At 38.3% G+C, this 16,212-nt stretch overlaps 3 protein-coding genes across 5 annotated transcripts in view; 2 read left to right on the top strand and 1 right to left on the bottom strand.

The window, feature by feature from the left end:
- The first annotated feature begins 60 nt into the window (after positions 1 to 60).
- On the top strand, positions 61 to 4,727 carry akr7a3 (aldo-keto reductase family 7, member A3 (aflatoxin aldehyde reductase)). The gene is made up of 7 exons (XM_084396250.1): positions 61 to 453; positions 1,414 to 1,601; positions 1,733 to 1,837; positions 1,966 to 2,062; positions 2,493 to 2,592; positions 3,229 to 3,358; positions 4,429 to 4,727. The coding sequence occupies exons 1-7, from the start codon at positions 168 to 170 to the stop codon at positions 4,588 to 4,590; spliced, it is 1,068 nt and encodes a 355-aa protein (XP_084252376.1). The 5' UTR covers positions 61 to 167; the 3' UTR covers positions 4,591 to 4,727.
- mrto4 (MRT4 homolog, ribosome maturation factor) lies at positions 4,627 to 9,419 on the bottom strand. The gene is made up of 8 exons (XM_084396251.1): positions 9,289 to 9,419; positions 8,918 to 8,976; positions 8,583 to 8,686; positions 6,819 to 6,900; positions 6,618 to 6,685; positions 6,143 to 6,294; positions 5,833 to 5,909; positions 4,627 to 5,225 (listed from the first exon to the last, which is right to left on the bottom strand). The coding sequence occupies exons 1-8, from the start codon at positions 9,314 to 9,316 to the stop codon at positions 5,067 to 5,069; spliced, it is 729 nt and encodes a 242-aa protein (XP_084252377.1). The 5' UTR covers positions 9,317 to 9,419; the 3' UTR covers positions 4,627 to 5,066.
- A 2,198-nt stretch (positions 9,420 to 11,617) lies between these two features.
- The window catches only part of iffo2b (intermediate filament family orphan 2b), a 38,787-nt gene continuing 34,192 nt past the window's right edge, over positions 11,618 to 16,212 (top strand). For all 3 annotated transcript variants that reach the window (XM_084394933.1, XM_084394931.1, XM_084394932.1), the window contains exon 1: positions 11,618 to 12,519. In XM_084394933.1, the coding sequence (XP_084251059.1) occupies positions 12,044 to 12,519 (476 nt within the window). In that variant the 5' untranslated portion in view covers positions 11,618 to 12,043. The remainder of the gene's footprint in view (positions 12,520 to 16,212) is intronic.

Raw genomic sequence — 16,212 nt, forward strand, 5'->3', positions numbered from 1 at the left:
GGGGTGATGCAAATGACCTTTGAACTTTCTAATGTCCACCTCCTTATGTTGACCAATTGCATGCATTCCTCTACGTTTCGACACAGATCGGGCACTTTCCCCACAGTCCCTCAGTCCACGCGCGTCCTTCGCCCTGGTAGTGCTTTCCACATTACAGGAAATTTACTATGATGAACTTTGCTGCCATAAGAGGCGTGAGTGGAGTTCGCCACGGAATCCGTACAATTCGAAAACAAACATTACACTTCAACCAACTCCGCAACATGTCTCAGTCCAAACTCCCCGTCACTCTGCTGGGGTCCATGGCGTTTGGTGGACGCGCGGACGCGCACACGAGCGCGCAGATGGTGCAGGAGTTCTTGGAGCGTGGGCACGGTGAGCTGGACACTGCGTTCATGTACAATGACGGACAGGCGGAGACCATCATAGGAGACATGAAGCTCCCTACAGCAGGTACAGAGATTCCTCAACAGTGTGCACTGTGTAGTGATCACTGCAGATAGGAGTGTACTAGTGGGTAGATCACATGACACACATTGCACGTGACATGTTTATTTGTAAGATCAAATAGGTATTTTTTTAGAACCAAACATATTAAATATATATAAGAAAATATTCACAGAAAAATACTAAAATACTGTGCATAGTAAACAGATGTTTAGGTCGTATTGTTTTTAATTTTTTACTTTTAGATATTGTTTTCAAATGTTTTAATAGCCCATCAGTTTTAAGTTTTTCAAAAATTGGCACTCTTTGATTCTATTTAACTTTATTAATGAAATAACGAACAATGATAATAATTAAATCAAATAAAAATACAAGATTTTTATGACCATCAAATAAAAATAAAAAAGACAAAATTAAGCTTTTATTTGTAAATCATTTTTAAAAGTTCTTGAAAGTCCCAAAAAAATGATCTTTGAAGGACACTCCCAAAATAAAATAATTAATATTCTCAGGGTTGTTGTTTTTTGTTAGTTAGTTTGTTTACAAAAAAAACCTTTTCCCTAAAATAGCATATTATTTTAATTTATTGTTTATTTTAATGCTAACATTTTTCATTTTAAATGAATTGATGTTTTGTATTTATCATTTGTTATTAATTTATTATTAGATGATTGTTGTTTATTGTAATGATTCATTGTTTCATGATAATTTATTTAATTATTTTGTATTGTAATTTATTATTTGTTATTATTATTATTATTATTTTAATTCAGAGACCAATAATATTAAACAACATGTCAAACAGCAACAAACAAGAAAAAAAGGATTAAAAATGACAAGAAACAATACAAAATAAGGTATTTAAAATAATAATAATTTTCACTCATGCCTGTGATTATTATTCCTGTATGGTCACATAATCTAAAAGGGAGTATATTTTGAATCATGTTGGATGTGTGTTGACAGTTCGAATCGCGACTAAAGCGAACCCCTGGGAGGGGAAAACACTGAGACCGGAGAGTGTGGTGAATCAGCTGGACACGTCTCTGAAGAGGCTGCGCGCACAGTGTGTGGACATCTTTTACCTGCACGCGCCGGACCACCAGAACCCCGTCCAACACACACTCGAGGCCTGCAACCGGCTCCATCAGCAGGCGCGTTACACACACACACCTAGATTTCTTTTGTTTTTAGAAAACATCACAGAACTCAACATCACATAAACAGGGGGCTTTACTAAAGGCCTACTTTGCTTTACTAAACTAAGCTGTGTATTGATGTTTAGGGCAAATTCAAAGAGCTGGGCTTATCAAACTATGCATCATGGGAAGTGGCGGAAATCTGCAGCATCTGCAAACATAATAACTGGGTGATTCCTACTGTATATCAAGTAAGTGGATAGATTTATGTCAGTCTATGTATAAGGACTAGTACAGAACTAAGATCTTAAATGAAGTACTGCTATTGAGCTATTGAGTATTACTTCAGAATGATCAGCGTTGGTGTTTTCTTCTGAAGGGCATGTATAATGCAACCACACGACAAGTGGAGACTGAGCTACTGCCGTGTTTAAGATACTTTGGCATCCGCTTCTATGCATACAATCCCCTGGCAGGTAATGCGTTTAATATTGCTTTAAATATACTTGCAAACACAATAAATCGGTTCCTAATGAATTTTAGACCAAAAGTCAACACACATATCTATCTATCTATCTATCTATCTGTCTGTCTCTTTTTTAACCCACAAATTTAATTTCTATCACTAAGCTCTCAAATCACCATTTATTCTGCACTGTAAATGACATTTTAAGCATTTTTGGAATGAGATATGAAATCAACTCTAGTCTTGTCAATACTCATTTTCTAGCTAGCATTATATGGTTTCTGCACACTTTTTGCATAATTTGATTGGAAATTATCGCAAAAATATATACTAAGCGCAAGTAAAATCCAGGGAATTGTCACTTGACTTTTATGCATTTCTTCACACATTGCATGTCTCATATTTGATCTGGAGCACTTTTGACTCTGCTCCTCTCACAGGTGGGCTCCTCACAGGGAAATATCACTATGAAGATAAAGACGGCACTCAGCCCGCGGGTCGCTTCTTCGGGAACAGTTGGGCTGGAGCTTACAGGGACAGGTGCATTATTATTTTTATATAGCATGTTAAAATTGTCACTTTTTGAGGGTGAGGAAAAACGCACGTTTTGTGTCTGTCCCTTTAAATGCAAATGAGCTGCTGCTCCCGGCAGAGAGGGCGGAGCTACAACAGCATGCACTCACACACATATGCACTGAACATTTCAAAAACGTTTAGCCTTTTATGTTCAAACCGGAGTCAGACAATGATGGAGAGACTCAAGAAGAAGTGACAACATGTAGAAGCAACAGGGCATTTCTGAATGGTTAGTTGATGAATTTATGAAGCTGATGTGTAATCTTCTAGTCATTGATTAGCATATTCTGTCTTGATAATCTATAAATCGTGTTCAGGGGGCGGGGTTTATGTAAATATTAGCGTTAGTGATGTCACTAACCCGGGAGGAATGTTGTGTAGTCTCTACCAGCCGTTTGTTGTAGTCCTTAAAAAGCGATTTCTTTAAAAGCAAATATCTCCCTTTGCTTTGAACTTTGAGCGTTGTAACTTTGTAGATGTTGTTTATGCTCAAACAGCAACATTACACACTAACTAAAGTTAGAAAAGTGAAATCATAATCAACCACCCCTTTAAGTGTGATCAATGTGACATGTTTGCGGGGCACGATGTGTGTTTCAGATACTGGAAGGAGAGTAGCTTCCAAGGCATCGACGGCATACAGAAGGCTCTGGAAGAAGCGTACGGCTCAGAGAAACCCACTCTCACATCAGCTGCTATTCGCTGGATGTATCATCACTCTCATCTGAAGGTGGGAGACATCATTTTGATACATTGTATTATTGAGGATGTTTGCCGAGTCTTTGAAAAGCCCCTTGTAATAGACCTTAATCAGGGTAGTGCCATATTACATCTTTCTATATAATATCAACATATTGATTGAAAGTTGTGAGAATTACATGATCTAGGTCCTTTACACAGTGTGTGCCACTGTAAAGATTGCACGTCTATCCCTCGTTTATCCGCATTAAATTAAATATGTCATCTTACCTGACTACGGTCTATTAATACAAGATTTTACTTTCTCTAAAATGTGGTCATTCTGTCCAAGTCCACATAAAATCTAGGGTCCCAATTTATATTAAGTGCATTTAACTACTACATACATACATTTTTTTTAAAAAGTGTTTTGCAAAACACTTTTGAGGTGGGACACTTTGGGAGGGAGGAGATTTTTTTTGTATGGTCAGGTATAAGTGTGAGGAATGGTCATATAGATCAGTAATTACATGCAGGTCTTTTTTAGGTAAGGCTTTATTTTAAGGTGACATAGTTACACATTACTACATGTACTTACTATAGTAATAACGGTAAATTATGCATAAATACAAGTAACACTGAACTAAACCCGGTAACACTTTATTTTACAGTGTCCTTGTTACATATGCTACATGTACTTACTATAGTAAAAACAGTCAATTATGCATAATTACATGCAACTAACCCTCAACCAAATCCTAATCCTACCCTAACCCTATAGTAAGTGCATGTAGTTAATTAATATTACTGATTTGAGTAAGTACGACGCAACTACGTCCCCTTAAAATAAAGTGTAACCAACATCCAAACATGCATGCATATTAATGCATTGTATCAAATTATTAATTTTAGTGTAATTCTTACATAAGTTAAAGACACTTAATATATAAAGTGAGACAAAATCAAGTGACTTTCCAAAAAAAAAGAAAAAGTTTTGTAACCTGTCATGATGCATTAGTCGGTCATTTGACTAGTATCATGACCATAGCAAATGTAAACTCGATTTCCTAAGTTTACTCAACTCACAATGGAATTAAATGGAGATATTTCATGTGTTTACAGGGGGATGAGGGTGATGGGGTGATCATCGGGATGTCCAGCATGGATCAGCTGCGGGAGAACCTGACGGCAGCGGCAGAAGGTCCTCTGAAACAGGGAGTCGTGGACGCTTTCAAACACGCCTGGGATTTAGTGGCCCACGAGTGTCCCAACTACTTCCGCTAGACAGCCCATGACAATTAGAGAAAATATGAAGCCTGATTTAGAAGAACTAATACAGAAATCGCTTTATTTTTCTATGGTCAAGTGATGAATTGAGTTGGAACTGCTTCCTAATAAACACAATGACAAAATCAAACCTCTTTCTGAGCTCACCAGCACTTAATGTATTACATTCCCCCACGTTTACATGAGAATGCAATAAAATGAATGCAATAGTGGCGTCTTGATGGATCACTGCGTTGTTTTCTTCTTGCCATAAATTTGCTAAATAACTTATATTTAACGGTAAGAATAACACAGATCACCGGTTTGCCTCAGTCCCGTTCTCTCTGTTCAGTACAGTCATACAGAACCTTGTATTCCAGTATTTTTGAAACAAACAGTGCGCAGATGACTGAAAGAACACTCGATAAAAACATTGTACAGGTTAAATGTTGGATCAAAACAAACAAATGTTCATGGCAAAAAAAAGTCCAGTTTTATTCGCTCCCTTCTCCTTCCTCTGAGTCTTCATCTGCTTTCTCTTTCCTGGTCTCCTCGACGTCTCCATCCGTTAGCTTCTCGAACTCCCCGGATTCTGAATTCCACATGCACTTAATCGACAGCTTGAACTCCGCCATCTCGTTTCCAAAGAGTTTCTGATTTGAAAGGCCAAAAATACATCGGTTTAGAATAATGTTATTAAGAATTCAAGATTGAATCCCAATTTAGTTTGGGACATACGGAAGCTTATCACGGAAAATAAAAAAGGTAATTGCGACGATCTCACAATTCAGACTTTTTCCCTTTCATTTACTTTGTGATTACCCTTTTTATTTTTTATTCCATGGCAGACACAAACTTTGTTGTTAAAAAAAAAAAAAAATGCATTTCAATCCAAATAAAGAGATGTGATATTTGTGAATAAGCCACCCAGCAATAAATGCATTTCAAAATTGACTAAGTTTTAATTTAGTCTTTTTGTCCTGTTTTCTAGCTAAAATATCTCAAAATAAATATTGAGAAGCAACACTGTGCAAGTAATTCCATAGTATTTTTTAATTGGGTCCATCAACTGACTAATTCCCAACATGCTTCAAAATATCTTCTTTTGTGTTCAGCAGAAGAAAGAAACTCATACAGGTTTGAAACAACTTGAGGGAGAGTAAATTACAGAATTTAAATTTTTAAGTGAACTACTTTAAATTAAGCTAATTCTGAACAAAAATAGGATTTTTTAGCAGTGTATTAATGACACAAACTCACCAGAATTCGAGCCTGTTCGGGTGTGAGTGTGTCTCCCTCTTTACACACTTCAAAATCCTTTATCAGCGTCACCACACCTGCACATGGATCGATATGTTAGTGCGCACTACTTTTTGTCCAATGCAATTTCAAGTACACTTATGCTCCACTGATAATAGACCATTTCAGATTTCAGTTATGGTTTCTTTTCTTATATATATTAAGGCATTCTGTCTTATGCAAAAAACATTGCAATAATGAGTATGAATTTGTCAAAATGACATCAGAACACCTCATACGAATGCTTTTTTCCAGCGAAGGAATGGTTTACCTTTCTTCAGAGCCGTGGGAAGGCCGAGCTGTCTGAGCTGAGGCTCCATCGAGTGCGGGAACTGTTCTAGCGGACCCTCGTCCAGCGTCACTGCCATCGTCGCTACGCTTCCCGCTCGAGCGTAATCCATCTCTTTAAACTCACTGAAATATCTGTGCGGGAGAACAAACATGTAATGAAAAGAAGAAAACAAGATTTTATTAGAATTCATGGTAACACTTTATTTTACAGTGTCCTTGTAACATATGTTGCATGTACTTAATAACAGTAAATTATGCATAATTACATGCAACTAACCCTCAACCAAACCCTAACCCTAGAGTAAGTACATGTAGTTGCTCTAGTTTCTAGTCCATCTAGTTTTGAATTCATCAAGAAGCAGTTTATGCACAAGACTCCTGAATTATGCCCAAACACTGAGTTTCATTTAAGATCATCAGAGCATATGAACTGGTGTCCGAGGTTCATTACTTACTCTTGCACCTCGTCTTTGGTTTTGTTTGTGAACAAAACACCGACTTCACCTCTGAGAAACCTGCTCAGCTGTACAACAAAACACAACATTCAGTCAGTTATATACTGTATATCAGCCAGAGTAAGCCAATGTAGTAGAAAAAAAAATCATAACATTTGTGTAAACATTCATCATGTATCAATTAAATCATCACCGACATACTTTATGCAGATTATCTTTGTATTCGTCAGTCGGTCCTTTACCCAGCGCAATCATCATGACTTTGTTCTTACCGAAGAAGAACCTGAAACACAAAACCCCAAATCAACATTAATCTCTTTTAAATAAAGCAGAGTAAATCAGCATCAGCATGAAGTGTGTGTGTGTGTGTGTGTGTACAGGTTTAGCTATACTCAGGAGGGTCAAATGTCCTCAAGGTGAGGACATTTTACTGGTCCATACTAGTTTAAAAGGCTTATAAATCAGACAAAACATGTTTTTATTTTAATCTAGTGTTTCACACATGTTTCTGTGATGGGTATGGATTGGGTTAGGCCAAAATATCTTTAACCTGATATGTGTGTGTATGTGTCAGAGTGAGAGAGTGAGTGAGTGAGTGAGTGAGTGAGTGCGCAACTATGTCTGTGTAAGTGAGTATGTGAGTGAGTGTGTGTGTGTGTGTGTGTGTGTTTGTGTATGTGTGATTGAGTATGTGAGAGAGAGAGAGTGTGTGCAACTGTGAGTGAGTATGTGAGTGAGTGAGTGTGTGGTGTGTGCAACCATGAGTGAGTGACAGAGTATGTGAGAGAGAGTGTGTGTGTGTGTGTGTGTGAGAGAGAGAAAGTGAGAGAGTAAGCGAGAGAGTGTGTGTATGCGCAACTGTGTGTGAGTGAGTATGTGAGTGAGTGTGTGTGTGTGTGAGATTGAGTATGTGAGAGAGTGTGTGTGTGTATGATTGAATATGTGAGAGAGTGTGTGTGTATGATTGAATATGTGAGAGAGTGTGTGTGTGTATAATTGAATATGTGAGAGAGTGTGTGTGTGTGTGTGTGTGTGTATGTGTGAGAGAAAGTGTGTGTGAATGCGCAACTATGTCTGTGTATGTGAGTGAGTGTGTGTAAGTGAGAGAGAGTGTGTGTGTGAATGCGCAACTATGTCTGTGTAAGTGAGTATGTGAGTGAGTGAGTGTGTGTGTGTGTGTGTGTGTGTGTGTGTGTGTGATTGAGTATGTGAGAGAGAGAGAGTGTGTGCAACTGTGAGTGAGTATGTGAGTGAGTGACAGTATGTGAGTGTGTGTGTGGTGTGTGCAACCATGAGTGAGTGAGAGTATGTGAGAGAGAGTGTGTGAGAGAGAGTGTGTGTGTGTGTGTGTGTGTGTGTGAGAGAGAAAGTGAGAGAGTAAGCGAGAGAGTGTGTGTATGCGCAACTGTGTGTGAGTGAGTATGTGAGTGAGTGTGTGTGTGAGATTGAGTATGTGAGAGAGTGTGTGTGTGTATGATTGAATATGTGAGAGAATGTGTGTGTATGATTGAATATGTGAGAGAGTGTGTGTGTGTATGATTGAATATGTGAGAGTGTGTGTGTGTATGATTGAATATGTGAGAGAGAGTGTGTGTGTGTGTGTGTGTGTGTGTGTGTGTGTGTGTGTGTGTGTAACTGTGAGTGAGTGAGAGTATGTGAAAGAGCATGTGTGGTTTGTGTGTAACTGTAAGTATGTGAGTGACAGAGTATTTGAGAGAGTGTGTGTATGTGTGTGTGAGAAAGCGAGAGAGTGTGTGTATGCACAACTGTGTGTAAGTGTGTGAGTGAGTATTTAAGTGAGTGAGTGTGTGTGAGAGTCTGTGAGATTGAGTATGTGAGAGAGTGTGTGCAACTGTGAGTGAGTGACAGTATGTGAGAGAGTGTGTGTGCGCGTGTAACTGTGAGTATGTGAGTGACAAGAGTATTTGAGAGAGAGAGAGCGAGAGAGTGTGTGTGTGTGTGTACCGGCTGTGTTTCCAGGCCGTCCTGATGTCCTTCAGTTTGTTGTTTCTCATGTTCTCTACTGAGAACACAAACACGTATCTGTAGATGTCTGCACATTTCCGCAGCTGATCAGAAGAGAAAAGGAAAAATGATTTTCACCAATCATAAAGCTATAACACTCATCACATCTGGATGCAAAATGAGTGGCATTAATGATGTGACTCTTTATTCAGTCAGACTTTCTTTCTCCATTGAAGCTTCGACATCACAAAACAAGATGGATAACATGATCATCTGGTATTACCATGGTAAATACTTGTAGGATCACCCAAAAGAGCAATGAAAGTCATACTAACCTCTTCAATCAAGTTCTGTTTGGACTCCAACCCCTTCTTGGTTGTTTTGGTTAAAGAAACTGTTCAAAAATAAAGCCACTATTAACGATAATGACATTAACACATTCAAACACATTCAAACACACCCAGCTGCTTCAATAATAACCGCAATAAATGACAGTGATATAGATTACAGTTTAACCACACGCACTCTCAAGTATACGAGAAACAAGTAACAAACATCAATTTATTTTAGTACTGTGCCAATTATAACGTTAATACGTTCAGCTCTTCAACCACACCACGAACTAAAGCTCGAATAATTGTAATCTATGCTGTGTAAAGTTGATTAATAGTATGTGATAAAACGTAATAAAACATTAAATTCATACCCTTCTTGTCTCTCTTGGATTTCGGCATGGTGCTCACGTTGTTTTCTTCTTCGCCTGCTGATCTTCCAGCGCTTGACGAACAGTGAGGAATCACAGCGCCAACTAGTGGTGCTCGCTGCTACATCATGAATATTAATCAGATCACAGCGCCCACTAGTGGTGCTCGCTGCTACATCATGAATATTAATCAGATCACAGTGCCAACTGGTGGTGCTCGCTGGCACATCATGAATATTAATCAGATCACTTCTGCACAACCAGCAGGGGCCGCAGCACAAGTGAAATATTACAGTATTAGAAGACAAGTGCTGTACTAGACAGATTTTAACAGCTACTTTCTCTTATTTCTAACGATGATGTCAGGGAAATCGCTTATTAGTGTATGAAGATTTTTTTGAAACTTTAAAGTTTACAGTTTTTATAGTAGCCTATGCAATTTTTAACATTAGCCTATGTACAGTAGAAAACACCTCATTTTGTCAATATGGCACATTTCAATAAGTACAACAAGCACAATAACTAAATAATACAAATAAATAAACAAATTAAACACAGGCAGGGGTGTCCTAAAGTAATTGCACTTAACTAGGCTACTATACTTAAATATTATTTAGAGTGTTTTTTACTCAAGTACTACTTCTATAGTGCAGGATATCCTGTTTCTTGAAATTAATTAAATGAAATGTTTTTTTTTGTTTTGATTTTTTTTTTTACTTAAGAACTTATTAAATATGTAAAATTCTGGCACTGCACCCATACTTTAACTTTAATATCATTTCTGTATTTTTCATTTCCTTGTTCACAACTAAGATCAGCTGCTGTCAAACATGGCATTAAAGGACCGGATCTCAGGCTGATCATTTCAACACGTCATGAATACACATTTTCCCCAGACGCCTAAAACTCATTAGGAACTGCCTGTTTTTGTTATAGATTTATATGAGAAAAGATGGATTCACGTGGGCACTTAACACTTGAATGAAAGGATTTGTAGCAGACATGACTGCATTCCCAAAAACTCTGGTTTTGCATACTTGTACTGTCTATTCAAAACAATTGCAAAAATTGCATATGATCCTCATAAATCCATGGGTGTGTTTTCTGCACATGTTCAGATGGCCATCAAGCCAGGGCAGGTTTAAGGTGTAGATGCTTGTGTAATAATGTCTTCTGCTCATCAATCAGTCATTTGGTGAAATGAAAGCGCTCAAACTTTGTGTTGCCACAACATGCAAAAGTGAAAAAGTCATCAACTCAACGCCTTCTTCTTCTGTGTGCTTCAGCTTAAAACTTTCTACCTCCAGTGTTCATTTATGAGTTTGCCAAATGGCTCATTTAATGTCGAGTCTGCTTGGTTGTCAATATTATTAGTGATATGAACTTTTCAACTCTGACTAATAATCACAAATTTACATTCACTGAACTGATTATGTTGTTGCAATGAGCAAGACGTAAAATGTTTATATATGTATGTATGTATGTATATGTATATGTATATGTATATGTATATATATATAGATAGAGATATATAGATATAGATATAGATATAGATATAGATATAGATACACACACACACAAAGGTTTTAGATTGATTATTATTGTCAATCAATTAAACATGTTGTATACCATTTCTTTTTCAGGATTCTTTGATAAATTAATACTTTTATCCAGCAAGAATGCATTAAATTGACCAAAAGTGACAGTAAAGACATTTATAATGTTAAAAAAGCTTTCTATTTCAGATAAATGCTGTTATTTTGAGCTTTCTATTCATCAAAGATTGTACACAACATTGATAATAATCTTAATGTTTCCCGAGCAGCAAATCGTCTGCATATTAGAATGATTTCTGAAGGATCATCATGTGACACTGAAGACTGGAGTAATGATGCTGAAAATTCACAGGAGTAAATTACATTTGACTATATTCACATAGAAAACATTTTAAATTGTAAAAAATATTTCACAATATGACTGTTTTTACTGTATTTTTTAATCATAAATGCAGCCTTGGTTAGCGAAATAAAACTAGATAGATAGATAGATAGATAGATAGATAGATAGATAGATAGATAGATAGATAGATAGATAGATAGATAGATAGATAGATAGATAGATAGATAGAAGAACATTTAAATAACATAAAAATGTTGCATCATATACCAATGTTTAAAGATAAGATTAGCAGGATGAGCGAAATCATTTTAAATGTCAAAATGTTTTTTTTTTCTACATAATGCCAAAGTCCTGCACTCCCTCCTGTGTGCGCGCCTGCGCGTCCCAGGGTGTGTGTGTGTGTGTGTGTGTGTGTGTGTGGCGCTGGTGAGGGCGGAGAGTCCGCTGCGGATCTCCTTCTTTTAGGAGTCTGAAACTCGATCCCGTCGCGCCGGTCGCTATAAAACAGTCGCGCGATCACGGAGTCAACCGGAAGAGTCTGTGTGAATAACATCAGTGTGATCGGAGACTTTGGAGTTCATTCTTGCGTTATTATCACTGAGATGAGTCGCAGATCTCCAGATGTCCCGGAGTTTCAGAAATGAGCTGACATACACACAGCGTGCTCCGATATTCCTCCCCGTTCCCATGGAGAACATGACGCGTCCTGGAAGGATAGACAGATAATGACTGCATTGCTTGTTTCTGCTCGATCGATGAGGGGTTTTTACGCATGAGAAGAACTGCATGGACACACCAGTTTCAGAGAGAATCTGAAGGATTTGAATTGAGGTAAAGCGCACTGGTTCTGTATGAAAGCATGAGTTCCCTGTTGTTTGGAGAGGGGTTTCTGGGCGGTGTGGTGAGCGGTGCGCCATCGGACGCGGTGCCCAGAGCTCTGCGCAACGACCTGGGATCCAACATACATGTGCTCAAGACCCTCAACCTGAGGTTCCGCTGCTTCCTCGCCAAAGTCCATGAGCTGGAGAGAAGGAACAAACTCCTGGAGAGCCAGCTGAAGCAAGCCTCCAGTCAGCCGAGGTATCCGGGCTTCTCCTTCACGCGTGAGGTGGCCGTTCAGACTGACTCTCTGGAGTCCAGACTTCCAGGCACCATCTGGAGTTACACGCACATTCTGAGACATGGGGAGCGCGTGAAGACTGTGCAGGGACCCGGGGTCTCCTGGACCCATCCGGACGGGGTCGGGGTCCAAATCGACACCATCACCCCAGAACTAAGAGCCTTGTATAACGTCCTGGCCAAAGTCAAGCGGGAGAGGGCTGAGTACAAGAGAAAGTGAGTATATTGTGTTAACTGCATCATTTACTGATGCTTTGCTTGAGTTGTGTGTTTGGGACAGTTCTGTAGGCCTGAATGAGCCTGCTGGTCAACGACTGATTCATTGCAGCAGAATTTCTTGGCAGGTGAACAGCATATATTGAAGGGCCATACAGAGTCCATACAGGACAAATGATGTTGGTGTGTTTATATGGGAAATATTTCTGAGAAATGATTCATTAGCACTTTCATTGAGGATATATGCAATTGACTGAGTTCTTTAAAGATGCAATCACATATTTATTTATTTTTTTTGCATTGCATGTGACAGATTATTAGGATGATCTTGTGAAGGCAGACAGAGACTTGACCGCTCTGGTGGGGTTCAGCACGTTTGTTTTTCCATCTGTTCTGACAGCAGTGATTACTATTATATAGTCACCTCTAAATATACCAGTTTTTCTGGCAATGCTCAGCAGCGAAAGTCCTCCAGTCCTCCTGCAAATATTGCAGCTGTCTTCAGAAATATGATACCAGAACCTCTTTGTTACAGTTGCCCAGTGATTTAGTTCATTGTTTCATTCATTCCATTGGGGTGCACAGGAATCCAGAGACTTGATAGGTTGTGAATCTCTCAAAACATTTCAAGATGATGTCTGACTGTCAGAATCAAAAAGAATTGCATACTGACGATAAGCCATGCTTTTATGACCATTATGAAATATTGCACTGTGATATAATTTTCATGAAAATCTCATTACTGTAATACAAAAAAATGTAATTATGATTGATTGAACACTATTGATAAAATTGATAGTAAAAGTAAAACAATATAGGATGCATTGCAGTAATGAAAAGTTTAGGGTAAAATGTGCTGAAAACTATGCTCCTAAATATAGATTTTTTTTTTCTTTTTTCCTTTGCTAAATATAATTTCCTATTTTGTTCTAATGGTTTTGTAGTATAATATGAGACAGACATGATGAAAGATGTCATTATTTCCATGCAGCCTTTGTAAAGGAGATTACAGTTGGATGTTGAATGGGTTTTCATCAATGCATGACTTCTGAATGACTTCAAACACTGTGACCTCAGAGGAGCCGCGTGAATATGAGTGTGTGTGTGTGTGTGTGTGTGTGTGTGTGTGTGTGTGTGTGTGTGTGTGTGTGTGTGCCCTCTTTGCCCAGGCATGTGCTGACTCACTAGTAAATACTGCTGCCTTATCCTTCAGAAAAGCCTCAACAATGAGCTCAAAATGAAGGGGAGTAAAGAGGAACCGTGTGTATGAATCACATCCTCCTGCGAGTGATTCTCAAGCCCTGTTTAACACTGTTGCTGTTGTGGGCTCGTCTTTGTCTGCGATGGCCATCGATTATGCCATCATGACGTCACACAGGAACCTCAAATGGACCACAGACAAGTTAGGATATGAAATCGGACAATATCTTTGTTTTTTTGTTAGAGATTAATTGTATGTTCTACAGGAAGTTTACCAACCATTTAGTCCATAAGTGAAGATAAATAAAACTTCCTATAGTTATTATGCTATTTTAAAGGCTCCTGATTTTGTTTTGCAGGTCTCCTACAATAGGTTTACATGCATCAAAGGCCAAAAAACACTTTCATTTTCTCATAATGTATTTTGCAGCATCAGCTCTTTTCTCACAGTGTCTGAAACAGTTCAATAAATGATTCGGTCTCTCTAAACCCCTCCTTTCCGTAAGCCTTCTCTCATCTGATTGGTCAAATGCCCCAGTATGTTGTGATTGGTCTACTCTACTGTGATTGATCAAATGCCCCAGTCTGTTGTGATTGGTCTACTCTACTGTGATTGATCAAATGGCACAGTTTGTTGTGATTGGTCTACTCTACTGTGATTGGTCAAATAGCCCAGTCTGTTGTGATTGGTCTACTCTACTATGATTGGTCAAATGCCCCAGTCTGTTGTGATTGGTCTGCTCTGATTGGTCAAATGCCCCAGTATGTTGTGATTGGTCTACTCTACTGTGATTGATCAAATGGCCCAGTATGTTGTGATTGGTCTACTCTACTCTGATTGGTCAAATGCCCCAGTCTGTTGTGATTGGTGATCGGAAACGAAATGCCATATCTGAATTTCAGCTCCAGATCTTCTTTAGCACTTGATACACAGTGATCCGAACAGATGGCGTCATTTTTCCATATCAGTTCCGGCACGAGTCCTCATCATTTTGAAGTGCATGCAAACTGGATTCGCAGCGCTGAAAACAGCGACTTCTTGACATGTCGACAACACAAAACAAACTGTTTGAGGGCCAAAGTAATGTTGACGTTGTTCGCGTGCAGCCAATGAAGACCACAGGTGACATTATGAGCATTTGTACAAACCTTAAAAATGGCTAAAAGGTTGTTGTTTACTGGGTCTAGTAACACCCTAAATACATACTAAAACCCAGATGCTCATGTGAGCCAATAATGGCAACAAATGCCTAGACCTGACATATCATATGATGATTTGAAATGCTCTCAGATTACATCCATTACAGCTAACAACATAGTGTTAGTTAATGACGCGCAGAGAATCGTTAGTTTGATCATTCCCTTCCATGTGAATTAGTACAATTAAAATAATTGTTCCTCTAAGTGCATAATTAATTGGCAACAAGCAGAACATGCTTATTAACACATGAAATGATGTGAATAATGATGCATTTGGTGTCAGAAGGCGATGCACGTGTGTTTTCTGACGTTCTGATCGTATAAGCAGTGTGTGTTTATTTGAGCGTCTGTGTTAACAGGTTTCAGCGTTCACACTGTGCATGTAAGCCTTCCTTATGTGTGTGTAGTTGTTCCTGCTGGAGATATCCGAGCCCCACACTGCTCTTTAGTGCTGACTGAAGTTCATTGCATGTGAATCACCGGTGTTCATTGCACCACACACACATATCATTCGCTCAGTGTTTGGGAAGTGCAGATCCTACATGTCCATTTGCTCCAACAAATTCATTATGTTTAAGTCTGAACAACTGATTCACGTTTGAAGGCTTATTAACAATAGCTTAGCTATAATGCTCAAATACACAAACCACCCCCCAGATCTGAGCATGTATTGAGTGTATGTTTGTTAACTTGTGTGTGATCTAAATGAGTAGAGTTTGGATTCAAGGTTGCATTGAGTTTTTAATGCATCACTAAAATATATCATATAAGGCCACTTTTTGTAATGTCTTTTACTGCTGTAATATGCCTCAATAATATCTTTGCATTCTGAATATATACAGTATAGGGATTTTTATCAGCAAATAGGGATGCATGCAATTATTTGCATCTACTTATTGGTACATTATGAAGTAAATTTGATTTTAAAATGTAATCATTTGATATCCCCATTCCAGAGCATCATGATTGACTTTGATAATCTCTGTGAAATTAGTTTCCTCTTGGTTTTCTGTCTCATTGAAATACTGGCGCTTCTGGTGATGTAATACTATTATGATTGTGCACTTAGAAAAGTAATAGCACATGCATAATTTAAGGTGTATTTCCCTCTAAAGTTGAATGCTTAGTGAAATTAATATGAGCAATAGTATTAGTGATGCTTGACTGCAAACACTGTTACTAATCAACAATATGTTGCTGGAACAAAAGCGAAACGCTTCTAAATATATTGGTTTTTATATACATTTCTCATAAAGAATGTGCTTGTTGAATGAGACATGCACAATATTGCAC

The sequence above is a fragment of the Rutilus rutilus genome, assembly GCF_951802725.1.
Source record: "Rutilus rutilus genome assembly, chromosome: 22".
NCBI classification, from domain to species: Eukaryota; Metazoa; Chordata; class Actinopteri; order Cypriniformes; family Leuciscidae; genus Rutilus; species Rutilus rutilus.

Excerpts from the sequence above, each read along its gene's own strand:
- mrto4 (XM_084396251.1), bottom strand. The coding sequence starts at position 9,316 with ATGCCGAAATCCAAGAGAGACAAGAAGG. Across the intron at positions 8,977-9,288 it reads ATCCAAGAGAGACAAGAAGG|TTTCTTTAACCAAAACAACC; the intron begins GTATGAATTTAA and ends ATTTTTGAACAG. Across the intron at positions 5,226-5,832 it reads CCGAACAGGCTCGAATTCTG|AAACTCTTTGGAAACGAGAT; the intron begins GTGAGTTTGTGT and ends CTTTCAAATCAG.
- akr7a3 (XM_084396250.1), top strand. The coding sequence starts at position 168 with ATGATGAACTTTGCTGCCATAAGAGGCGTGAGTGGAGTTCGCCACGGA. Across the intron at positions 454-1,413 it reads CATGAAGCTCCCTACAGCAG|TTCGAATCGCGACTAAAGCG; the intron begins GTACAGAGATTC and ends GTGTGTTGACAG. Across the intron at positions 1,602-1,732 it reads GCAACCGGCTCCATCAGCAG|GGCAAATTCAAAGAGCTGGG; the intron begins GCGCGTTACACA and ends ATTGATGTTTAG.